The sequence below is a fragment of the Echinops telfairi genome, unplaced genomic scaffold, assembly GCF_000313985.2.
Source record: "Echinops telfairi isolate 266 unplaced genomic scaffold, ASM31398v2 ScPeMD7_2;HRSCAF=8, whole genome shotgun sequence".
In the NCBI taxonomy this organism is placed as follows: Eukaryota; Metazoa; Chordata; class Mammalia; order Afrosoricida; family Tenrecidae; genus Echinops; species Echinops telfairi.
The window spans coordinates 62,630,458-62,656,955 of record NW_022103898.1 but is presented as its reverse complement, the minus strand read 5'-3'; the positions used below and the strand labels follow the sequence as shown (position 1 = coordinate 62,656,955).

At 46.9% G+C, this 26,498-nt stretch overlaps 1 protein-coding gene across 1 annotated transcript in view; it reads left to right on the top strand.

The window, feature by feature from the left end:
* The window catches only part of MYRFL (myelin regulatory factor like), a 167,474-nt gene that overhangs the window by 49,649 nt on the left and 91,327 nt on the right, over positions 1–26,498 (top strand). Inside the window, exons 2-6 of the mRNA XM_045288878.1 lie at positions 7,727–7,850; positions 8,349–8,416; positions 8,513–8,774; positions 9,516–9,607; positions 18,179–18,329. Of these exons, the coding sequence (XP_045144813.1) occupies positions 7,727–7,850; positions 8,349–8,416; positions 8,513–8,774; positions 9,516–9,607; positions 18,179–18,329 (697 nt within the window). The remainder of the gene's footprint in view (positions 1–7,726; positions 7,851–8,348; positions 8,417–8,512; positions 8,775–9,515; positions 9,608–18,178; positions 18,330–26,498) is intronic.

Here is a 26,498-nt window from a genome sequence, read left to right as displayed (position 1 = left end):
AACCTCCTGCGCAGGCCTCCCAGACTGTGGGTGAACAGAGAGCAGAGATGTAACCAAAAGCTACAAATTAACTGAACCCGGCTCCCCGCCCGTGGAGCCTCAAGGGTCCATGAACAAATAATCTTATGTGAGTTGTTGAACCACATCAAGTCTCTGGCTGTGGAACAGGGACAATATTGTACCTTTTGGTATGGTGGTTGCAGGTATTTGAGGAGACCTCACGTGCAAAGGGTTAGCACAGTCCCTGGTCAAGGGCAGATTTTCAATAAAGACGATCTATTTCTAAAGCAGCCGAGGAGGGGAGGAAGAAGGGTTAGGGTCCTTGTAGTTTTTCAACATGGCATTGCGGTAAGGAGCACCATGCCACTTTCCTGTGATGAAGTGATTTCCCTGGGTTGCTCACCCACGGACATTTCTGCCAAGGCCCTTTCCCGCTCTCACTTCCTGGTGGTGGGTACAAACCCCAGGAAAGATCAGTGAGGTATTCTTGAGTTCCTGTCACCACTTGGTGCTGACACTCATTCACACACGCAAATATTAAGACATGATCTTAATGTGCATCTCCTCCTGTGAGGACCAATCATGCGTGTGAAGAACTGGAGAATATACCTTCAATTGCAATGGTTTTAATAGCTGGGCAATGGGGTGCAACAAGGAGCAAAGCTGGTGAGAAATCCCTTCCAGTGGCACACAGGTGCAGAAGGCAGGTGTGGTCCACCTGGGCAGCATGCCCAGGACTTTCCTCAGGATTGGTGGCATGTGGTGATAATAAAGAGCAGGCTAACTTTTTGTCGGATTAATAATTGTTTCAAAATTCTCTACACATAATGCATTCCCTTCCAGCCTGTGCCCAGGATACATTGTTGCATAGTCTCATCCTTAGTCCTCCACAGGTGGTGCCACTCTGTGATACTCACACCGCCCCAGGGGGAAGAGCGAGCCAATGGCAAACATTATAAAGTTATTCTACAAGATGAAAAAACATGAGTAGGATAAGAGGGTGGACAGTTATGAGTGGAAAAAGGCTGATACTTTAGCTTTGGTCACCAGGGTGCCCTATCTCAGTAAATGAAACACACACACACACACACACACACACACACACACAGAGTCTGTGCATGGACCCCTAGAACACTTACTTGTGCTCAAGAAGCATTTGTACAAGGACCAAAAGGAAGTCCTTCTAATGGAACAAGGAAACCTGGATGGTTTAAAATAAGGAATGTGCATATTGTTCTCAGTTGTGTCTTTTTCACTATACCTATTCAATCTGTTGGCTGAGTTAATGATCTGAGAAGCTGGACCATATGAAGCAGGATGTGGCAAAAGGAACCGCAAAGGTGTAGCAACAGCTTTTGATATGCAGGTGGAACAACCTTGTTTGCTGAAAGAGAGGAAGACTTGAAACACTTGCTAATGAAGATCAAAGATTACAGCCTTCACTATGGCTTACAACTCAATGAGGATCGCTGAAGACAAAGCAGGTGCATAAGCAAATGTGGTGAAGAAAGTGGATGATGCCTGGCTATCAAAAGATACAGCATCTGGTCTCTTAAAGGCTTGAAGGTAAACAAGTGGCCATCTAGCAGAGAAGCAACAAGCCCACATGGAAGAAGCACACCAGCCTGTGTGATCATGAGGTATTGAAGGGATCAGATAACGGGCATCAGAAGACCCAAAACAAACAAACAGACAAACAAAAACCATATTGTAGAGAATGAGAGGCATTAGAGCAGAAACCCAAAACCCATCTGTAGGCAATAAGACATTCCCTCACGGAAGGGTCACAACGAAGGGGTGAGTCAACCAGGGCACAGTATAGCACTGATGAAACACACAATAGTCCTCTGGTCCCTTGAGGCTTCCTCACTCCCCACTATCATGACTCCAGTTTTGCCTTTCACTGGGGGCTAGACCGGAGCATGTGCACAGGTACAGATAAGAGATAAGAGCTCATGATATATGGAATCCAGGAACAGGGATGGGAGTAGCGATACCAGGAGGTTAGAGGGAAAGTGGGGAGTGGTGGGGAGGAAAGGGGAACTGATTGCAATGAACAACTCATAATCATCACCACCACCACCACTCACCCCAAGGGGACAAACAAGAGAAACCATGGGGGAAGGGAGACAGCAGTCAGTGTAAGATTAAAAAAATAATAATAATTTATAATTTATCAAGGGGTCACGAGGGTGGTGGGGCTGGCAGGGGGAAAAAGAGGAGCTGATACCAAGGGCTCAATAGAAAGTAAATGTTTAGAAAATAATGATGGCAACATATGTACAAATATGCTTTATACAATTGATGTATGAATTGTTATAAGAGATGTAAGAGCCCCCAATAAAATGAACTTTTAATAAAAAGGGAAGAAAATAAAAGTCCTCACAACTGGACCAACAAGCATCATGATAAACTGAGATTAGATTGACATCAAGGACTTACTTTAATCTGGATGCACCATTAATGCTCATGGAAGCGACAGTCAGGAAATCCAAGGATGTGCTGCACTGGGTGAATCCGCTGTTCAAGGCCTTTGGTACTGAAAAGCAAAGGTGTTTCTTTTTAGACTGAGGCGTTCCTGACCCCATCCATGGTGTCTTCAGTTTCAGTTTCACAGCCTCGATTGCATGTGAAAGTTAGACAATGAATAAGCAAGACGGAAGAAGAGATGCATTTTAACCACGGTGTTGGTGAAGACAATTGAAATGACTGTGGACAGCCAGAGAAAGACCCAGTCTGTGTTGGAGGAAGCCCAGCTGGAATGCTCTATAGATGGGAGGAAGACAGCGAGGCTTCATCTCTCCGACTTGGACATGCTACCAAGAGAGACCAGTCTCACACAGAGGACATCACTCTTGGTAAATTAGAGGGTCAGCAAAAAAGAAGAAGATTCCCCATGAGACGGACTGACACACTGATTGCACCAAAGGGCTGAATGTAGCACCAGCTGTGTAAATGGTTCAGAACCCGGCAGTGCCTCATTTTGCCTTCCATATGGGGTTGGTATGTGTCACAATCAATCTGACAGCAGCCGTATGCATGGCCATGTGTAGTGTAAAAGGAGGAATCCATACCAACTCTGTGCCAGGCACTATGCTGAGTGACAGTCAGTGTGCAGTACAATAGAGCTTTAGAGAAGGGAATTCTGGTGGTGTATGAAGAAAGATGAGAATTGGCCTATTAAATTGTGAATAGTCCCAGCTGGGCAGTCATATGAATATTACATTCATTGTCCTTATTGACTTGAGCTATAATTCTTTACATTGTGTGCATGTCCTGCATAGTGCCTAGTACAGCTAGGAACACATGAGGCACTCAGTAAATGTGGCAGTTACATAATCTGGTGTCAACATGTGAATGGGGTGGAGTCTAGCCTGTCAATCAGGTCAGAGCTTGATGACCTCATTTAGAGATGTCACGGAGATAAATAGCTCCCTGGAGGCCAGATCCACAGACTCTCTGCTTGTCTCTCTGTGAGACAAGCCGCATGGGGACACACTAGTGGAGCCAGAGCCCTGGAGCTGGAGGAGCCACATGGAGACCCACGCCATTGCCGAGATGCTTCCATCACCACTGGATCCACAAGACTTTACACCTATTAGCCTATGATCTTCCTGCATCCGGAGTCATTGCATGTTTTGTGTGAGTCTGAAGAGGAATTCATAGATTGGTATCAGACATATGGGCTAGTATGGACTTATGGACTTGATCTGGACTGGGCTGGGATGTTTTCTTACTGTACAATTACTCTTTATATAAAACTGTTTCTTATATACATATGAGTGTCTGTGGATTTGTTTCTTTAGTCTACTGGACTAACACAGTAAATCCCTGAAGGCGCCTGCTGCGGTGTGAAGAAGACAGTGACTGTTGAGGGCAGCATGCGGCTATCTCGGAAGCACTTGAAACCTCAGCTGGCTACAGGCCAACATCTATTCTGCATTTTCTCTGCACGACATTCAACCTCTAGGACACTCTGTTCCTTCATTCATCCTCCACAAGGAAAAACACACACCAGAGAGGAAGAGAGATAGGAGGCATTTATGCCAAGCAGGGCTCTGACTAGTTCATTCCAGTCTGACCTTTGCTGAGAATGTGCATTTCCACCCCACATGTACTGAATCAAAATCTACACGAATCTATTAGAATCATCTGAGGAGCTTCTTAAAATGTAGATTCTGATTCAATATCCCTGGAGTGGAAATGCCCATTTTCAGCTGCGAGTCGAACCAGTTCGAAGGCCTGATGCCAAGTGGAACCCATGCTTTCCATTATTCTATTTTTTTCTTTTTGCCAGTAGCCACCAATCATCTGATTTTTAATAGCGGTTTCTCGCATAGCTAGAGATAACAATGGCTACTCTCAACATGACTCTTGGTGTCTGTTGCTTCCTAGATGAATTCTGTGGATGTTCTTGGCCTGTCAGACAAATTCAGGGCATAAAGGTCAGCGCCCATTTGATGTGCAGGGATTCCTCGTGAGTCGGGAGGAGTTGAGCAGCTCTGAAACAACTTCAAACATGGTGTTTTTCTAACGTGAATCAGAGCTTTGCGTTAACTGTTTGCTTAGTTTTGAAGGTCCCCGCTGTCAGGGCGTCTACTCGCACTCATCCCGACGTTCCAAGACGTTCACTCTTCAGATTTATATGAATTCTGCGTCATATTTCCCCATGAAGTGACTGGTGGGTGTGAACCACCAACCTTGCAGTTAGCAGACCACCATTTACCTGACAGGGTCATGAGGGATCCTGAGTTTACATGGATCCTTGGATTATATGGAGAAGAGTGCGGTTTCGGGTTGGAGGAAGGCTTACTAACAATCTTAGGTATGCAGAGGACACAACCTTACTGGCTGAGAGTGAGGAGGACTTGAAGCATGTGTTGGTGCAGATCAAGGACTGTAGCCTGCCTGCGGTGTGGACTACAACTCAGTGTCAAGAAAACTCCAATCCGTGCAACTGGACCATGATAATGGAGACCCATGTGAAGTTGTCAAGGATTTCCTCTGCTTGGATCCACAATCACTGCTCATGGAAGCAGCAGTTAAGGATCAAAGGACACATTGCATTAGGTAAATCTGCTGCACAAGACCTCTGTAAAGCAAGGAGATTACCTTGAGGACTAAGGTGCACCTGACCCATCCCACGGTATTTATCGTCGCCTCATATGCATGTGAAAGTTGGACATCAAATAAGGAAGACTGAAGAAAAATAGATGTCTTTAAATATAGTGTTGACGATGAAACTTGAAAGTACCATGGACTGCCAAAGAAGAAACCATCTATCTTGGAAGAAGTACATCCAGAATGCTCCTTCGAGGCAAAGAGGAGGAAGGAGACTTCGTCTTAGGACATGTTCTCAGAGAGGCTGGTCCCACCGTGACCAAGGTCACCGTGCTTGGTCAAGTGGAGCCACACGGTCTGCCACAGAACTATCAGGGGCTCTGTCTGAGCAAGATGGGCTTTTCTGCTCCTGTAGAGTCACAGCCTCGGAAACTCCCGGGGGCCCTTCCACCCTGTACTCAGGGCCGATAGGGGTTGGCATCCACTTGATGGCAGTGAGTCTGGTTTTGGGTTTTATACATTTTCATCCGTGGGAGGGTCACATCTGGTCAGAGTGCACTAGCAGATTAGAAACAGAAGAACCTGCTTTTATTCTTTAGCATTTGCTATTTCTCTGGTTGTTGGTTCTCTCTTTTATGCTAAAGGCCTGCTGAAATGATATGTTCCTTTGTTCCGGTTTAAGAAATTCTGTCTTCATGCCATTGTTCTCAAAGGTTGGATGATCAACCAGGGACTTTTTTTGGAGGGTAACTTTGGAGTTATCTCCCCCTGCCCCGCCCCCTGTGGACATTCCATTTTTCTAGGGCATAATCTTCCCTTTTCCGACCTGGGAGAAGTCTGTGTGCATTCACACCATGAAGAGCTGTGGCAAGGTCTCATACTTTTCCATTGAGACTTGATGAGTCATTTCCGTTTTAGCCTAGCAGCTTATTCATGACCTCCACTGCACCGGGCAGCCTTGTGCTTCTGGGCGCTGGGGCTCAGTTTCCCAGTGAGAAAGCCGTTCCAACTTCTCTTAGGTGATGGAGGTTGTCGCCTGATTGAAGCCTGGGGAAGTGTATTTAAGGATTCAACCGTTTCTGAGTCCAGCTTTCCACAAATCCCTTTCTTTCTAGCCTAACCCTCACTGCAGAATTCAGAAATTCCTGGGGATGCCAGTGCTTTGAGCCTTTCTGGAGTTCAAATAGGATGACTTCTGATGGGCTCTCTTGCCCCCTCCCCCATCCCCTGGCAGTCACACTGGTATCTTTCCATTCTGCTAATCCAGGCAGCACCCACCCTATGCCAGCCTGCCACAGCGCTGTGGAAATGTGATACCCACGCATGCACTCGCTGCTTCTTGTTTTTTCACTTTCATTTAGATGGAGGTTTTGGAGGGAGATCAAATGTATGAGGGGTGTGTTAGTCTGGTCTGTCCATAGAAACAAAGCCAGTGACATGTATAAGAAAGCTTTATATCAGGGGTCCTCAAACTTTTTAAACAGGGGGCCAGTTCACTGTCCCTCAGACCCATTGGAGGGCCAGACTATAGTTTAAAAAAAAAACTATGAACAAATTCCTATGCACATTGTACATATCTTCTTTTGAAGTAAAAAAACAAATGGGGCAAAAACACCTGGCAGGCTGGATAAATGTCCTCGGCGGGCCGCATGTGGCCCACGGGCCGTAGTTTGAGGATGCCTGCTTTATTTCAAGAAGTAATTAGATATCAAGAAAACATCCCAGTCCAGTCCAACTGAAGTTCATGAGTGCAATACGAGTCTGCACATCCCTCTATGGCAGCACTTCTCAACCTGTGGGTCGAGACCTCTTTGGGGGTTTAATGACCCTTTCACGGGGGTCGCCCAATTCATAACAGTAGCAAAATGACAGTGCTGAAGTAGCAACGAAAATGACTTTATGGTTGGGCGGTCACCGCAACATGAGGAACGGTATGAAAGGGTCGCGGCCTGAGGAAGGTTGAGAATCACTGCTCTATAGACTCAACATAGCCACCTGCAGTGCTGCAGAACGCAGGGCCCTCACAGGCTGGACAGTGCACAGTTGGGTAGATCCAAGGTCGGAGGAAGCATGGCAGGGCACCAGCAGCTTTCAGGGACAGGGGCGGAGTCCCCACAAGCAGGAAAGCCAAGGGCAGAGAGAGAGGGAGGTGTCCAGTTTCCCCTGCTTATAAGAAGGCCACGCCCCCAAGCAGGCATCGTCAGGCTGTGACCTGATTGACAGGCTGGATTCCAGCCCTCTACGTTCATACATCTTCTTCAAGTTGACCTAATATCAATTAACTACCACAGAGGACTTCAAAAAGTTCATGGCACATGTGGAATCACAGACACGGCAGGGTTTCCACGATCCTTTTGAAGCTTACCTTGTCTGCCCTCTTTCCCCTGAGGAATAGGATGTGAATAAACGACAAAGGCCCAATTCAGAGGGAAGACACAACATTTTCAGTGAATTATCCAAAACAGACTTTTCTCTTGCTTGTATTAGGTTGGCATCCTAGTCTGCCCGGAAAAACAAGAGAATTTACGCTCTAAGCAAGAGAATCAAGTTTGTGAGGGGTCATCTTGCTTGCATATGACTCAAAACCCCAGACTTTCTGAGTGCAAGGTCGCTTGGAGGTCGACTGGAACAGGAGTGCACCATTCTATGTGGCATCTCCATACAGATCAGCAGATCGAGGCTCTGCGCTTACTCGCAGGCATTCGCAAGCCATTTGTGAAACCCATGGAGTTCCAGTCACGAGTGCCGTGGCTTCCTAATGCAGATGGAAAGCCAGCGCTTCAGGGACGGTGTGTTCGATTACGTTCGCCCCCAAAGCATGTGCCAGAAGTGCTTTGAGAGTGTTAAGCAGCAATCATATTGTTAAGAGTTTGGAGCACTTGTTATTTTGGGACATTGCAGACATGATCTCATCGAATTCTTACAACCATGCTATAAGGTAGGCTGTCCTAATTATTCCCACGGCACGGGTGAGGAAACTGAGGTTTGGAGAGGTGAAATACTTGGCCCTGGATATGGAACTAGGAAATGGCAGAGTTAGGATTTAAGTACAGCTGGTCTATGTGACTCAAAGTCTACTCACTTAACCCCAACATGACGCTGGGCATTGTCTGAGCAGCTCTTGGCTTCTTGGGAGTACCTGATAATCATCCTGGCGGGTGTTGCCTATTGAGGACTACCCCCTGCTTGTGATGTGTGTGTGTGTGTGTGTGTGTGTGTGTGTGTGTGTGTGATAGCTATAACAGACGAGATTAAAACAAAAAGCAACACATGTCTCTGATCCTCAGGCAACGCCAGCTACCAGACACCCCACCATACTCTGCATCAGACCCATGCTCGCCTCCACAGATCCAAGGTGAGTGGGATGCAGCGGTCACCCGTCTTGCACTTGTTCTCCTGGGACCTGGAACGGTGAGAAAGAGTGGCGCTTTTCACTTGTGTCTTCCCCCAGGTGCACACTACCCAACTCTGGCACCTACAGATGGCAGGACTCCAGCTACCTGTGCCCACCCTGCAGCTGCCCCTGGCATGGTGCCTGCGCAGCTGCCCCAGAGCTCGTCTGAAACGAGCAGTTCTGCCCACAGCCACAGTGACTTTCATGATGGCTGCTATCCAAGCACCAATCACCCCACCACTCCTCTGGACCAGTTTGTATCCTCTCACCCGGGGATGAATTGTGCTTACCATCACCAGCCTCTGCGCCACAGCCCTGGGTAAAGGACAAGGTTTTCCCTATCAAAGACCACACAGCAGGAACCCTTAGAGCAGTTAGGGCCCCTGAGCAGTGATTGTGGAAAGGATGAGTAGTGGAACCTGTCCAGCAGATGTCACTGTTGATACATGTATCAGATGTGCCAAGCTCTCCAAGTGCCGGACTTTATACAATGTTAATTAAAATCCACTAGGCTGGAGGTCTTCATTCAATTAAAAGTTAACATGTCAGAGATCCTGAGTGGTGGAGGAAACATTGCTTGTTTATGCCCCTCAGCTAGACTACTCAAGGGAATTTATGAATGAGCGCTGAGAAGCAAATCTGTCAAGGAAGCAGTAACTGAAATTCTGTTCTTGTTTCTCTCGCTGCACCCCCTCTTTCCTCCCTTGCGCCCCTTATTCTGGAAACTGGGGATGTCCACAGGAGTGAAAGCCATCAGAAGGTTTGGCAAAATATCATGCGAACAAAATTTTCTGGTGTACAATGTCTTGTCATATCTTAAATCCATATCCTCTCTATTTCCACTCCCTCTAGTTTTGACTATTCTTGGTTTACTTTTCAAGCAAGTGAATTCCAGATCCCATGGCTAGAGGAAAACTAAGTTCCCAGGCAGCAGGGTTCGAGGAACCTCAATTAACTGGAATGAGGAAGCTAGAGAGGAGAGACCCAGGCAGTTGAATTTGACTGTACACTGCTGAGAGCAAAGAGGAGCCTGACCTTCACTTTGGCTTCTTGACTTTAGAGACTCATTGCCACCAGCCAAGAAGAGGAGGCACACCCAGTTGCTGGAAGACTCTGGGGACTGCCGAGTGTGGGCCCACCTCTCCAGACCAAGTGAACCAGGTCAGTGCTGGCCAGCCTGAGCCACTAAATAAATGCATTTTTAAAGAAATCACTTTATTGGGAGCTCTTACAGACATGATCACAATCCACCATTCAATGAGATCAAGCATAATTGTATAGTTGTAGCCACCATCAGTTTCAAGGCATTTTCTTTCTTCTTGAACTCTTTGATAGCAGCTCCTCTTTATCTGCTCCCTCCCCCACGTTCCCCCCGACCCCAGGAACCCTTATTATTATTATTTTGCTGTATCTCACATTATCCAAATGTATTCGTTCACCTATAGCTCTGTTATTCGTTCCCTTTGAGTGGGGTTATGCAGTCACAAATCAAGACATTTCTAACCAGCATGTGAGCAGCCCGGCCCAATTGTTGTCTCTCATAGAAGGAGTTCATGGAAGTTGACATAATGTTTCATGAACAGTCTTGGGTGTGTCATATAGGTGCTCCTACCCTGTTTCCCCATAAATAAGACAGTGTCTTGTATTAATTTTTGCTCCCAAAGATGCACTAGGTCTTATTTTCAGAGGATGTCTTATTTTTCCATGAAGAAGAATACGGTACACATTTATTGTTTGTTGTTTTATTAAAAGAAACCTCTGACTTCCTGTCTGCTCCGGCTGCGCTATGGCCAATAGTGAGCTGTGTGGCGGGGCCTGCTGCTATGGTCCAGAGTCCAGAATTACGGTAGCTTTGGGGGTCCTTGTTTTTGGGGAGATCTTATTTTCAGGGGGATGCCTTATATTTCAGTGAGAGGCAAAACTAACTAGGTCTTATTTGGGGGGATGTCTTACTTTCGGGAAATAGGGTAGAAAGAGGGGTCATTCTCCTTCTCTGGCGAAGGTGAAACACAAATGCCAGTCCCTTCCGGAGCAAAGAGTGTCTCAGGGGCACTGGGCCCAGGAAGGTGGACATCACCTGTGGGCCTACTGGTGTACCTCTGGGGCTGTTTGGTGAAACGCTGCTCAGCTTCTTGCACAGCCCTTTTGGGTTTTCGGACTCGTCGATCTTTGCAGGAGCAGCCAGCCTCAGCTCAGCTCGTGGTTTGAACTGCTGGCCTTGTGTTAGCAGCTCAACATGTTCCCGCTTTGCTACCAGGGCTCCTTGAGATGGGGCCCCAGAGGCTGCCTTCACACACTGGCAGGTGATGCCAATGGAGTGCTGCTGGGATGCGTTAGAAGGAGCCAGACTTGAGGGGCGTTGCTTGCGGAGCAGGGAGGCAGCAGCGAGTTGAGTTTTCTCAGCTCTCATGCCGAGTGGGCAGGTTCCCAAGAGATCCGTTCAGTTCTGTAAAATTAATTTAGAAGACTTTCATCAGAATCCCGCGATGTCTACGTGGTCAGCATGCCTTGTTTTTTGGTCTCATATAACATGTTTTGAGCTTAGAGACCTGATCAAGTGGAAGACAGATTGCTTTATAGCATTAATGCTACAACACTGGTGGTGGTGGTGGTGGTGGTGAGATGATCCCCGTGGTGAATTGTGTTAGTCACTGCAAATGCTCAACTGCAGGCAGGATGAGCAGGGCACTGAGTCATGTTTTTTCCTCCCATTTTTGTCAGCCTGGTGAGGAGTTCAAAATTTCCCTCTCGCCTCCTGCTCTCAAAACAATAAAGTAAAACAAAATAACAAATCAAGAAGAAAAATCAAACCCACTGCCATCAAGTCTATGCTGCCTCATAGCGACCCAAACGGGTAGGTAGGGCAGGGCAGAATTGTCCCTGTGTATTTCTGAGACTGTCATTCTTCTGGGGAGTAGAAAGCCTCACCTTTTTCCTGTGGAGCAGCTGGTGGTTTCAAACTGTTGACCCTATGGTTAGCAGCCCAACATGTAACCACTATGCCACCAGGGCTCCTTTGGCACTGGCAGCCGGCCCTCACTACATCCCTACTGCTTCCTCTTGTTTGACACGGCTCCACCCACCGCTGCCAGCAGTTGCTTGGCATTTCCTTTTCAAGCCTAGAAATACAAAATACAAATCAAAGCCTCTTTCAGTGTAAGGTGTCCTATAGCCACCTTATAGGACAGAGTAGAACTGGCCCTAGGGGTTCTGAGATTGTAAATCTTTACAGAGTAGACCTGTCTTCCATGGAGCGCTTGGTAGGTTTGAAGCGCTGACCTAGTGGCTCACTTTTGGTGTCGTTTCAGTAATATAGAGCTCTCCATGACTCTTCCCAGCAGGCTACCCGAATGTCTTCAGGGATCCCTACATCCACCCAACGGCCTCTTTGTGACTCGCAAACACAAAAGGCGGAGTAAATTCCTAGCCAGGCGAGCGAACCATCTGTTCAGGCTCCTACAGCTGCTTCGACTCTCTGAGGGAGGCTGGGCAAGTCTCCAGCAAGCCCTACTGCCAGTCCAAGATAAAGCTCCAACCTTGGCTGGCTGGCTTTCCTGAGAAGGCACTGGTTTTCACGGCCTCCAGCCAACAGCCATAGAAGAGGAGCCACTGTCCCAAACGGCAGGCATCCTTACTTGTGTCCTGGTCAAGAACCTCTGAAAAGCTGGCTAGACATCCTTGGTTCCAGGCAACACTTGCAGAATCAAAACAAGCAGGTGCTCAGGGTCGAAAACCAAAACGAAACAGGAACAGAAAGTGGAGGGCAAAAGGCAAGCAAAACGTGTTGCTCCAGATTCCACGTTTTAATCACTGCTTCAATTTTCAGCAAAAAGTTTCCTGGTGGAGAACCCCAGTTTGCCATTACAGGGGCTAGAGGTTGTCCCAAAGGGCCGGGGATGGCGGTCAGTTGGTTGGGCAGGAGGAGAACGGCTGGGTTTTGATGGGAGAGAAGCATTCTACATCCGTTGGCGAGACTCTCTGGGCGACCTTTGCCCAAGCAGTGTGCTTCAGCCCTGGACGCCAGCCTCTCCTTTCTAGGGTTCACAGAGAAGAATGTGTGGGCAGATGAGAAACTTTACTTAGGTGGGAAGCATCGAGTGGGCAGACTCCTTCCTGCTGGCTGGTTCTGGGCCCCACTGGCCTGAACCCCAAGTTTCCAAGGGTTTCTGACCCAACATGGAGTCACTGGGAGGTGCTCAATTGCTAACCCAAAGCCGGGCCATTGGACCATACTCAGAGGTACCTTGGAAGGAAGCTCTGGCAATCGGCTCCCCGGAGCAGCTCTGGAGCACAGTGCTTCCCGGTATCACCTGGGCTCGCCACTGGCTTTTTAGTCCCACCTGGTGTAAGCTGGGAATCTCCCCAAACTCCAAACTCACTGCTAACCTACAGCACCCACAAGGCAGGCAGAACTGCCACTCTGCATTTTAGAGTGTAACTCTGAGAGTAGAGAGCCTCACTGTGCTCCTGAGGAGCAGCTGGAGGTTCTGAACTGCTGACTTTGTTGATTGCAGTCCAACTTGTCGCCACAAACACCCAGGGCTCCTCAAGGTCAGTAGGAAAGGTTTGGGCTGAATTCACACCGAAGGGTCAGTAAAGGTGTCTTCCTCCTCTCCCCGGCAACAGGAGACGCTCTGAGCCTCCCTTTTCCTGATGGTGAAGTAGCAATCTTAAACTCGGCTTTCCTCATCTTGAAGATTATTTTAAATAAAGCAATGCACAAGACAATATTTTAAAAGGTAGTCAGATACAAGCTCTCAGTTTCCTCCCAAAGGCTGGGGCCAGAGCAGCTTGCTGTGGTGACACCTCTGCTTCTTTTTGCTGTTAGATCTTCTCAAGAAATTCTTAAAGAAAAAAAAAAGAAAGAAAAATAATTGATCGAGGGTTCATGAAGGTAGGAGGGTGAGGGAGGGAGGGGAAAAAAGAGGAGCTGATAATAAGGGTTCAAGCAAAAAGGTAATGTTTTGTAAATGATGATGGCAGCAGTTTGCTTGATAGAATTGATTATGGGTTGTTATAATATCTATAAGAGCCCCCAATAAAACGATTTAAATTAGAGAAAAGAAAAGAAAAATAAATTCTCTGGAAAACATGAACGGGAAAGGAAAGGGAAAGAGCCACAGCGGCTGCGACACTGGGCAGCTTATTTCAGGTCAACTCAGCATCCACATGCGTCAAATGAGATGAAGGCGCCTTGCCTCCTAAATACTTCAGACATCTGTTTGGCAACATCTACCAAAACTTATCCATGACCCAGAGATTTTACTTCCAGGAACACACCTTCCAGAAATGTGCATGCATGCCTACCAAAAGACGTGCACAGGATGTGTACAGCAGCATGACTTATAATAGCCCCAAATGAAAATCACCTAACTGGCCATCCACAGAAGGCTCTGTTGTGGTAGAGTCACACAATGAAATATTCTGTATTGGGGGTGGGGAGGAGGGGGGCATCGATCACAAGGATCAACCTAGAACTCCCTCTCTGGGGGACGAACAACAGGAAAGTGGGTGAGGCGCGACGGAGGACGATGTAAAATATGCAAAAAATAATCTATAACTTATCAAGCTTTACTGAGGGACGGGGTGTGAAGGAAGAAGGGGGAAGAAATGGGGAGCTGATATCAGAGCCTGAAGTGGGAAGAGAATACTTTGAAAATTATGATGGCGGCATATGTGCAAATGTGCTTGACACACTGGATGAATGTATGGATTGTGATAAGAGATGTAAGAGCCCCCAATAAAAGCATTTAATAAAAAAAAACTAAGATAATTTTTAAGAAATTAAATAAGAGAACTATTCCGTATAGCATAGCAATAGAAATGAATCTACTGCTGTTATTTGTAATAATAATGACTTTTGAATGCATATCGCATGCTTCAATTTCTTTGAACCCCTCCATGGTGTTAGGTTTTAGAAGAAGGTTTACTCTTGGGCCCAAGGGAGTAGGTATTGGAAGGGGGTTGGGGGGGAGGCTTCTGGGGTGGCGCTCTGCCCCCACAGCATCCTCCATAGCGCTACTTTTCAGCTGGGTTCTAGAATTCCTCTCAGTGATCACAGGGAAGTCACAGGCAATGCTTACGGTGAAGAGGTTTATGATGGAAATTCACAGGTGAGAAACAGGATGCAGTCCTTCAGTGAGAACATGTTACAAAGTTCTTTTAGGGCTACCAGTAAATGTCCAAAGGGCATGTGACTGCTGTAAGCCTCAACCGCCAAGTACTCAGCTCCATCTTTGGGTTCAGGCAAAGCCACCTCTCTGAAGCAAATACCCAGAGGCACCCCACTCCAGTTCCAACTCTACGGTTCGGTTTGGCAAAGCCAGCTTCCTGAATGAAGCGCCCAGGGCATTCAGCTTTATGTGTTCTGGGGGCTGGCTCCAAGTTCGAATGCCGCTCCTCATGTTATCCCTCAGATGGCAAAGCTGGCTTCCTGGGTGAAGGAAGTTGTTGCTGATAGTGAGATCCCCACTTCTGCTTCTGAGATGGCTCATTTGATCCCTGGCGGGATGACCCTCACAAAGAATCCAGTTACAGAGAACTCACAAGTGAAACTTATCGGTATCGTTTCTTACCTTCTCTTACTGGGACCTTTGCGTGGTGGGAGTGACAGAGATAATTTGATGCCCTGCAGGTAGTAACATCAAAACCCAAGCTCAGTTACCAAGCAGCTTCCCACGCATAGCGATCCCATGCAAGAACCGCCCCAGTGGGTTAACTTGGCAGTAATGTTTACGAAGGCTTGTTGCTAGGCTTTTCTCCCATAGCACCTCCTGGTGGGTTTGAACTGCCAACCTTTAGGTTCTTAGCACAAATCATTGCTTTGGCCGCCTAGTCCTTGAGCTAACAGTAGTTACATGAATTCATTTTATAAAAGACCATCCAACTGTGGTGCACTCCTGTACTCATGGACTTATCCTACTTCAACTTAAATTTTTTTTTATCAGAAAGTATATTATACTTCAACTTAAATTAAAAAAAAAAAAGGGTTATCAGGGGGAAAAAGGATCCTTACCTTGCCAGTGACTTAAAGAGTTACCAGGTAAGCTTCTGAACAGTAGTTGGGGTACAGAAAGCACCCAGTAGAGGTTTATAGTATGATTCCGATTAATAATATGAGGACGCTCCAGCACAGGTTTCAAGCATGTTTCGAGAATTCAGTGTGGACTTGTCTCCTGGGGTCTCACCAGATGGTAACCAGTGCTCGATGAAGCCCCCACGATGTCACTTATTTGGGGTGACCCCTCCTATGCTCTGGCTGGTGGGACGGGAAAGGGCAGGACAGTGTCTCTTGCCCTCTGCCGACCCTCCCCTCCAGCAGCAGGGCAATGGGGCCAGCCTTAGCGGCCCACCTGCTCGCTGCCCTGCTTCAGGCTGGCGTGGCAAGGGCTCTGCGGGAGCAGGTGTTCCATCAGGCTAACATCGTGTGCTATTTCACATCAGGTTGAGTTCCCACGGAGGCCAGGCACGGAAGCACTCGCCGAGATGCAGGAATAGCTGAGCAACCTGAGGAAACATGTACACGAACCACACCTACCAGGCTCACCCTGTCAGCCGGCGCTGGTGGCAGGCCCTGCCTGGGCTCTGCGTTCTGCACACATTGCCCCTTTCTCCCTTCAGGAATCCTGGGAGGTATTGCCTTCTTACTCCCATCGTGCAGATGGGGAAACCATTTTCCTAAGACTGTATGGCCATGACAGGAGCCGTGGTAGTGTAGTGATGATACACTGGGCTGTTAGCTGCAAGGTCAGCAGTTCGAAAGCACCAGCCATTTTACTCCCGTAAGGAGTTTCAGTCTCAGAAACCCACCAGGGCAGTTCTACCCTGTCCTATAAGGCCGATAGGAGTTGGCATCCACTCGATTGCACTTGTGTGTGTGTGTGTGTGTGTGTGTGTGTGTGTGTGTGTGTGTGTGCAGCCATTAAGTACACGGTTGGAAGTCAAGCTCGGGTCCATCTGACTCCAAACCCCAAACACTTGGGCTTTCCTTTACCCTCTCTCCATTACAGGAGAGAGAAAACCCCCAACCCCAAACCTATGGTCATCGAGTCAATTCTGACTCAGAGTGACCTTATACAGGGTTTCTCAGGTTGTAAACCTTTATGGGAGCACACAGCCTTCTCTGTCTCCAGAAGCACCTTGTGGCTTTGAACCACTGACCTTATAGGTAGCCCTCCCACACTCCTTTCCACTTTTCACTGGATTTGGTGCCAGGAGGAGAACCAGGGAAAGGTTGTTTTTGGAAGCATTTCCAGGCCATTGACTTGCAGAGCAGTGAGGGCACGAAGGGTGCCCCACATTTCCCATCTCCAGTTTCCTCAGTTGAGAAAAAAAGAAATCTTCCGAGATTTAAAGATACCTTTCTAACAAGGCATGCTATAAAAAGAAAGAAAAAAAGTTTTTTCCTCATAGGACATCTAATAGTGATGCCCCAAGAAAAATACATGTTCTCTGCCATTCGAGCTCAAAAGGAAGCCCAGAGGCACTCTGTTGTTTGTCTGGGGAACGTTCTCAGTGGAAGTTGAGAGAAAGAAATGCAGGTTAGAGGAGGCACCAGAGGTCCGGTCATTGGCTTCTGCATTTTCCAAGCTGTGGGTGAAGTCCATGCTCCACAGGAGTTCACTCACCATCACTGAGTCCATCCTGACACATGGCGACCCTATAGGACAAAGCAGAACTGCCCCTAGGGTGTTCTGAAACTGTGATTCTGTACATGAGTAGAAAGCCTCATCTTGCTCCTGCAGAGTGGCTGGTGGTTTCGAACTGCTGACCTTGCTGTTAATGGTTCAATAGGTAACCCACTACATCACGAGTGCCCCGTTTCTGCATTGCTGACAGCCTGCACCTGGTCATCGAACTTCTGCCAGTTCCCTCCCATGTCTCATGTCAGAGATGAGTGAGGCCAAGGGGAACGAGCAGCAGTGGGCTCAGGATTGACATTGCATGTAAGAATGACCTGGTGCTCAGCTGTACTTTGGAAGCACACTCAAAACAAACATGGATTGCAAGGATTATGCAAAGTGGGAGGGCATTCATGGGGGGCATGCTGCTTTTTACCACTTTTGACCTACCCCACACCTGGTAATTTTATATTACTACAAACAAGATATTCTCTCTGATTTAATTTTGGTTTTAGCTTTGGAAAGTGCTGTCCCTTCTATTATCTTGCGCTCTCTGCTTGTGTAACGTTGCACAACACGTGGAACATGTGCTTTTAATTCCATTTTGCAGAGCAAGGAAGGATGCCGCTAACTGAATCAATAACTTATCTAAGTTTGAAAAGCTAGCTGATCTGCAGTATGGCCACACCCCAGGGACCTGGGACAAAGTGGGATGTAGGGAAACAAAGAGCACAGCCCCTCAAATTCACTGAAAAGGGAAAGAGGGCATGGAGCACTTTTTTGGCTCCTGTAACCCCAAATCTTAGAAATGGATCCCCAAACTCAAAATCTATAGTCAGGACATGGGTGGCCCAATTCTTCACTCTGCCATCCGCGGTGCTGCCTTCATTCCATGTAGATGGCATTTCTCCCAGGTCCGAATCCACTGGGCGAGCGTGAGCATCTTTGAGCAGCATCTCCTCTAGTTCTGAGGCTCACTTTACTTGGACTGACTGGGCCACAGGTCCAGCACTGTGGGCTCTACATTGATCGATTCAGCATCTGTCTGTGAGTCTAGGAAAGATGGCCTGGGAGAGAGGTTAACTCCCTTATGTCTTTGCAGGGACAAGTAGGAGTTATGGTGGCGAAGTGCAAGACCACAACGGCGAGGGGCAGAGTGCGACGCTGGTGGACCAGTACGCTCCTGCTCTGAAGTGGAAGCCATACCGAAGTGTCCCCTGGCACAGCTTACTAAACAGTCATTATGAACCGCTGTAAGTGACTTTGGGAAGGCCCGGTGGTGGGCCGGGAGGAGGACTGAGAAGGGCTTTGATGCCAGTCCTGAGCTGGTGGGAGGGCTCAGGAGAAAGGCTGGCTCTCAACACGGTGGTTCTACCCTCACTAGGGAATAGGTGGGGCCTAACTAATTCTAATTTACCCAATACATTATAAAGGGCGAGGGAATCCTTCTGGGCTTGTGTGCCTCATTTAAGCTGAAATCTGGAAATGGAGCCCTCCCAAACCCTGACATTTAATTCTTTATTTAATTTACAATTCCACAGGAACATTTTTTATGGGGGGGCAGGGTCGCGTCACATTAAATCTCTAGTTAGTGATTTGTTCCCAGTATCTGTGCTACAAACCAGCCTCTTCAGGTTTGTCACGAACATAGTTTGTTGCAAACATAGCCAGCTGTTTCTTTATCTTAAGAGACCTGAAACACATCATTCTTCATATTGAGAGGCCTGAAAAGATCATAAAAATATAATATGAAATGACACATTTGAGAGTCTTCTCAATATTTTCCAAATTCAAATATAACTTCTTTCAGAGCCAAATGTATCACTAGGGCATTTACATTAGAAGGATTAGAAGAAATATATCTTTCGCTTAAAACAAACTATTGGAAGTTAGATAGATGTCGGGGGTTGATGTGTATTCCTAGCAGGCAAAATAAAGTGAACTGCTGATCTTATCATTGAAATGTCACCACTTTATGTTGTTGCCACCGTGTGTAATGTGAGAAAGGAAAATGAAAGAAAGGAAAAAAGCGGCCTTAGGTCTTGGTGGATCACTCCTTGTTTTATCTTACAAATGCGTGCTAAGAGAAGAAGCTTGCACACCTATTCCCAATGTTTGGATTAAAAATCTTACTGCTTCCCAGCTTCTGTGCGTCGCAGTTGATTAAGTTTTTAGATACGTTTTATCTCTTTTCTTGAGAAGGTTCTCTTTTTAAAGTTTATTTTAATCTCTGTCTGGAGTGGGAGTAGAAAGGGGAGGACGACACAGTATCAAGGGCAAGACCCAGAGGCAGATGTAGTTAGAATGTTTGTGCTGTGTGCCACTGAGTTCATTTCAGCAGCTGTAGCGGGGACCCTACCACTGCCCTTGAGCTGATTCCACCTGGTAGGAAATCCTGTATGTCTCCGGGGCTGTACATTTGTATAGGAGCAGGTAACTCATCTTTTTTCCACAGGGTGGTTGGTGGGTTTGAACCATCAACGTTGTGCTTAGCAGTCCAAAATGGACCCCATATTCAAATATAATTTCTAGAGACACACTCATTAAGTCTTAAATAGGAAAAAGACTAAAAGGAGTCATTTAGATGAGGCCATAATGGTGTCCAAGGATTCCCAGCCACGTGGACGCTTACGTAGGCCATGGAGCACAAAGGAAACTCACATTCATGATTGCATGATTGGCAGCAGATCAAGTCACCACAGTTACAGGCAGGACACAAGTGGGAAAGGGACTGTGAAAGGGAATGCGCTCACTCTTGCAGATAGAAAAGCTTACCTGATGGGCTCACTGCCTTCCAAACAAGGTAGTCAGGGTATGACTGATGACTGTGTGACCCTAGTACCCCAATTCCTATCAAGAGCACACCTAGACAAGTCTCTGAGGACCAGGATGCCTCTCTCTGGGAGGGCTAGGGTGTGGTAGGAATCCGCTTTCAAGCACACTTCCTTGATCCATTGGGAAAGCACTTCACTGACAAAGAACATGAGCATGCTCTTCTCAGGAGACCGTTGATGCTTTCTGTCTCTGATCATAAAAGATGGGAAAGAAGGAAAAGATGAAAGTGGATGTCACAAGAGACTCTGAAACTTGTCCTTCATTGTAGAGTAGCTGAAGCAAATGGGAGCTCTGATGAGGTAAAGGTGATGAACAGAACATTTCAAAGAGCAGCTCAAGAAGACAGCACAGTGCGATAATACACGTGCAAAGACCTGGAGTTAGAAAACCAAAAGGGAAGGACACGCTCAGATTTATCAAGCTGCAGTAACTAGAGAAGAAAATCAAGCTTCAAGTAAAATATTCTATGGAACAACATTGAGCAATGCAGAAATCCTCAAAAGATGTTGGGAAGAATACAGTCACAGAACAAAACAGAACTACTTGACATTCAGCCATTTCAAGAGTTAGCATATGATCAAGAACCAACAGTACTAAAGGAAGAAGTAAAAGCTGCACTGTAGGTATTAGCAGAAAACAGGCTCTGGGAATTGACGGAATACCAATTGAAATGTTTCAACCTGCCCTTGAAGCACTGGAAGCACTCACTAGTCTATGCCAAGACATTTGGAGGACAGATAGTTGGCCAACTGACTGGAAGAGTTCCATATTTATACCCATTCCAAAGAAAGGTGGCCTACAAAGCATAGAAATTATTGAAAAATATCATTAATATCACATGAAGGTAAAATTTTGCTTCAGATCACTCAACAACAGTTATAGTAGTACATTGACAGGGAGCTGCCAGAAATTCAAGCCTGACTCAGAAGAGAATGTTGAACATGGGATATCATTGCTGACATCAGTTGGATCCTGGCTCTAAGCAGATAATTTCAGATGTTTACTTGTGCTTTATTGATTATGCAAGGACATTAGACTGTGTGGATCATATTCAATTATGAATAACTTTGAGAAGAATGAGAATTCCAGAACACTTGATTGTGTTCATGAGGATCAAGAGGCAGTTGTGCAAATAGAACAAGGAATACTACATGGTCTAAAATCAGGAAAGTGTGTGTCAGAGTTGTATCCTTTCACCGTACTTATTTACTCTGTATGCTGAGCAAATCATCCAAGGAAGAACGAGACATCAGGGGTTGGTGGAAGACTTATTAACAACCTGTGAGATGCAGATGACACAACCCTGCTTGCTGAAAGTGAGGAGGACTTGGAACACTTGCTGAAGAAGATCAAGGATTGCAGCCTTCAGTATGCAATCAACTCAAGGTAAAGAAAACAAAAATCCTCAAAACTGGACTAGTGGGTAATATCCTAGTAAATGGAGAAAAGATGGAATTTTTCAAAGGTTTTATCTTGGATCCATAGTCGTTGCTCGTGAAAGCAGCATTCAAGAAATCCCAGGATGAGTTGCATTGGGTAAGTCTACTGTACCAGACATTGTTAAAGTGTTGAAGAGCAAGGATGTCATTTTGAGGACTCAAGAGTGCCTGACCTAAGCTATAATATTTTGTCTTTTTTTTCCTGGTGAAGAAGTTTACTATCTTTCTGTGGGAAACGCTCATGGGGAATGATGGTTTGGCTTAGGTCTCCACAGCCCACTCCTGAACTCGGAGCCTTCTTCTGAGCTACTTGATCTTTCTTCTGAGCAAGAAACATTTTGGGATGATTCCACCTCTTCTTTTTCTTATGATAATATATTTACATTTTTATTTTATTAATCATTTTATTGCGGCTCATACAACTCTCATCACAATCCACACATACATCAATTGTGTAAAGCACACTTATACATTCATTGCCCTCATCACTCCCAAAACACTCGCCCTCCGACCAGGCCCCTGGAATCAGCTCCTCATTTTTCTTTCCCCCCTCCCCTCTCTCCCCGCTTCCCCCTCCCCCACAAACCCCTGGCAATTTATAAATTATTATTTTATCATATCCTACACTGCCCGACATCTCCCTTCACCCACCCCCTGTCATCCGTCCCCCAGGAAGGAGGCCACATGCAGATCCCTGCAATCGTTTTCCCCCTTCCACTCCCCCTTCCTCCCCCCCTCCCAGCATCACCACTCTCACCACTGGTCTCAAGGGGCTCATCCACCCTGGACTCCCTGCACCCCCAGTTCCCATCTGCACCGCTGTGCATCTTCTGGTCTAACCAGGTCTGCAAGGCAGAACTGGGACCATGACAGTGGGGGTGGGGTGGGGTGGAAGAAGTGCCTAAGAACCAGAGGAAAGTTGTGTATTCCATCAATGCCACACTGCACCCCGAGTGACATCCTCCCCCCCAAGGGATGTCCAGCTGTCTACAGATGGGCATTGGGTCCCCATTGTGCACTCCCCCTAATTTACAATGATATGCTTTTTTTTTTCTTCCTTTGGTGCTTGATACCTGGTCCCTTCGACCCTTCGTAATCACATATGCTGGTGCGCTTCTTCCATGTGGGCTCTGCTGCTTCCGGGATAGATGGCCGCTTGTTTACCCTCAAACCTTTATGACTCCAGATGCCACATTTCTTGATAGCCGGGCACCATCAGCCCTCTTCACCACACTTACTTACTTATGCACACATTTGTCTTCAGTGTTTTTATGGGGAAGGTTAGCACACAATGATGGTTTTTGTTCTTTGGTGTCTGCTACTTGATGCCTTCGACACCTCGCGATCACACAGGCTGGTGTGTCTCCCTACTGTGGGCCCCGCTGCTTCCGAGCCAGATGGGCACCTGCCCACCCTCAAGCCTTTAAGACCCCAGATGCTACATCTCCTGATAGTGGGGCACCATCAGCTTTCTTCACCACATTTACTTATGCACACGTTTGTCCTCAGCTATCGTGTCAGGAAAGTGGGCATCATGGAATACCCGTTTAGTTGAGCAAGGTGTTCTTGTACTGAGGGAGCACGTGAGTAGAGGCCCAATGTCCATCCGCTACCCCACCACCAACCCTCTAAATATATGCACACAGAAACACCTCCCCTATAATCATAAATATATTTACATATGCACATGACTGCATCCAGGTCTCCATGTATGCCCCCCACCTCCCACCTCCCTCCTCCGCCTTCCCCAGCCTTCCTCCTGTCCCACCATCATGCCCAGCCCCCATCTGGGTCCCAGGAACGTCTCTCGGCTACACCTCCCCTGAGCACTCCCCACCAGTCCTCCCACCCGCTCCCTGCCACTGGTTTTGAACCACTCCTGGTTCCCTTATCCCTGGGTTGGCCAACACCTCTTCCCTTCCCCCACCTTCCATTCTCCCATGTCCCCCCTGGACCATTGGTCCTGTTGTTCCTGTTGTTTTCTTCTCCACATTGTTTATCCAGCCCATCTTATCTAGATAGACCTGCAGAGATAATAATATGCACATAAAATCGTGGATGGCCTCGACAGCACCAAACAAAGTGGCACATAAGAACACGGCGATGACGGCAGCAACACCGACAAACTAACAAACAAAGAAGCTGCTGACAGACAAAATCTAAAAGAAGAGAAAGAAAGAAAGAAAAGAAAAGCCTGTTAATAGTTCAAGGTCTGTTTGTTGACCTTTAGGAGTGTTTTCCAGACAAGTCTGATGGGGTGCCCTGCCCTGGCCCCAAAGTCCATCCTTGATACTCCCCTGGGACTCCTTGCTCTGCTTCCCCCGCCACTCTATTGCACGCCCCCAGTGTTTTGCCTTAGTGTGGTGGGGTCAGCTCGGTCACACATCCCACACTGTGTCTCCAGTGCTGTCCCATGTTGGGCCATGGGTTAGTGCAAGATGTCGAATCTTGCAGTGGGGCCGGCCACATGATCCTCTCTGTGTATTGGACACTCCAAGCCGGGCTGTCGTCCTCTGAGCTTGGTGGGCCCGGGTGTGCTCCACTCCCTTCCTCCTACTTCATTTGCTTCAGCTTCCTTCTGCGTATGGTAGGTCAGTTCCTTTCCCTCACCAAACAATCTATTTTCATTTTCTGTGGCACTCCCTTCCATGGTGGGGGTCGGACTGATTCTTCCACCTCTTCTTTTTAACATCTTTCTTAGGCTTCTTCTCCATAAACTGGATTTTCTCATAGAGTAGCTTGTGCTTTCTTATACATCTCCTCCATCATGTCAGGAGTTACATTGCTCTTTATGTATTGAGATAGTTGTTCTGACCCATAATGTGTTTCTAATGTACTTCTGCATTGAATCCTTTGCTTTCTGAATCATATCCAGGGAATCACTTGGGACTATGAGGGACAGATAAACCTTTGTCTACTCATCCCAGCAAGGCCAGCATCCAGATAGCAGGGGAAGGTGCCAGGTTGACCATCAATGTTTTCCACATTGTGTTCATCTCCCGTTACCTCCACTTGGCCTTCATATTATGTCCATGCCAAACCTATTCAGAAGCCTGTGGGCCAGCAGCCAGCCAGTACAGTATGGTGCAGCTCACTGGTCAGGCCAACCTTCACCCCATACTTGGGAAGTTGGTGACCATAAGCTTCCCAGACAATCATTTCTCCTCTAGCCGGGCAGAGCTGTCTGGCAGATGATACCCCTGTTGGCTACATGAACTATCATCCTGTATTTGGGGGTGTAGTTCCTATTTTTATCTTGGATTACCAACCATTTCCGAGCAGAATAATCAGTTTTTCCCTCTCAGCGTCTTCTAAATTTCATTGGGTGTCTCTTGAGGTAGGCCTTGTTTCTGACCACTTTAACAAACCCCATCCTGTGGAACAGAGAGTGCCATTCATGGATCCGCACAGACCTGCAGGACTGGCAGCAATACCAGTCAGGGATGGGAGTGGGTGGGGAGGCCAAAGCCTGCCCACAGGCACAGTACGTAGCACCTGCAATCAGTAAAGCAACGTCAACCAGAGTGGTTTTCACTCACCTCCTGTGCGTGTGAAAGCGGGACACTGAGTAAGGAAGGCTGAAGAAGAATCCATGCATTTGAATGATGGTGTGGGCGGAGAATATTGAAAAGCACCACGGCCAGTCGAAAGAACAAACAGATTTGTCTTGGAAGAAGTTCAACCAGAGCTTCTTAGAAGCAATGTTGGAGGGACTTGCTCTCCTGTCCTTTGGGCATGTTCTCAAAAGAGGCCACTGCTTGGAGAAGGACATCACGCTTGGTAAAGTAGAGGGGTAGCTAAAAAGAGGAAGACCCTTGAAGAGATGGGCTGGCACAGTGGCTACAGAAAAGGAACATTTAACAGGAGAACAATTGTGAGGTGGGTGGTTGGGGGAGGGAGGGGCAAAAAGAGGAGCTGATACCGAGGGCTCAAGTAGAAAGACACTGTTTTGGAAATGTTGCTGGCAACATATGTACACGTGTGCTTAATACCATTGAATGGTAGATTGTTATAAGATTTGTAAGAGCCCCCCCCAATAAAGTGATTTTTGAAAAGCAAGCAAGATAAGAACAATTGTGAGGAGGGTGCAGGAGCAGGCAGTGTTTCGCTCTGTTGGACGTGAAGTTGGCAACAACGCGATGGCACCCAGCAACAACAGCTCGAGGGTAAAGCTGTTCACATTGCTAGGCAGTAGTCAGAAGGAACTCGGTGGAGGCTGAATCTATGTGGAGACTCAAAATTCAGGCATACTATAGCCAAAGCCTTGTGTAGCCAAAGCCTTCTGCAAACGGAGCACTCTGAATTTGAGCTCCAACCCAACACCTCGTGAAGCTGAGGAGCAGAGTCGAACTGCAGCCCCGGGGTTTCTAGGCTGAAATCTGTATGGGAGCAGGTGGACGGCATCTTCTTCTCTCCGGTAGCTGATGGATTCTCAGTGCTGACTGTAAGGCCAGCAGTCTTAAGACTTAACCTTTAAGGTTTAACCATCAGTCCACGAGAGCTTCTTTTAGCATGCTTAGTAATACTCAGTTCATGTTTCCTAGACCAGAAAGGCAGGGAAGTCATCTGGATTAGAATTTATGCTTTCTTGATTCACTGCCCTGAACAGTAGCACAGAAAGTCACTTGTCAAGAAGCAATTATGATGAATTAGGTCTGATTTGTTATTGTGTCTCCAAATTACCTAAAAGCAATAAAGTTAAGGGAGTTAAAATTTTCTCAAATTTCTCTTTTTATTCCAATCTGAATGGGTAAAAAAAACAATCAGTGTTATGAAAGAGCTTTACAAAGGCTATATGAGTTAACCTGATGCTTAAGATGATATCCAAACCAGAATTGCCCTTCTTCAACAAACAGAATAGCTTTCTATAATGAGAGATTTGTGTATAAAGCACAGATAATCTCCAACAGTGAAATTCTGGTTATTTTGATTTCCCTTCTGCACACAGGTGGCCTTAAATTGGATGTTAATGCTCATATCCAAGTTGTCCTTTCCTCTATTAGTGTTCCTTCCAGAGACACATGCAACATCACATAAGAACACGTCCTTCATCCCCTTACAGAAGGGTCGTGGAGAGGAGATGAGCCAGTCAGGGTGCAGTGTAGTAATGATGAAACATACAACTTTCCTCTAGTTCCTAAATACTTC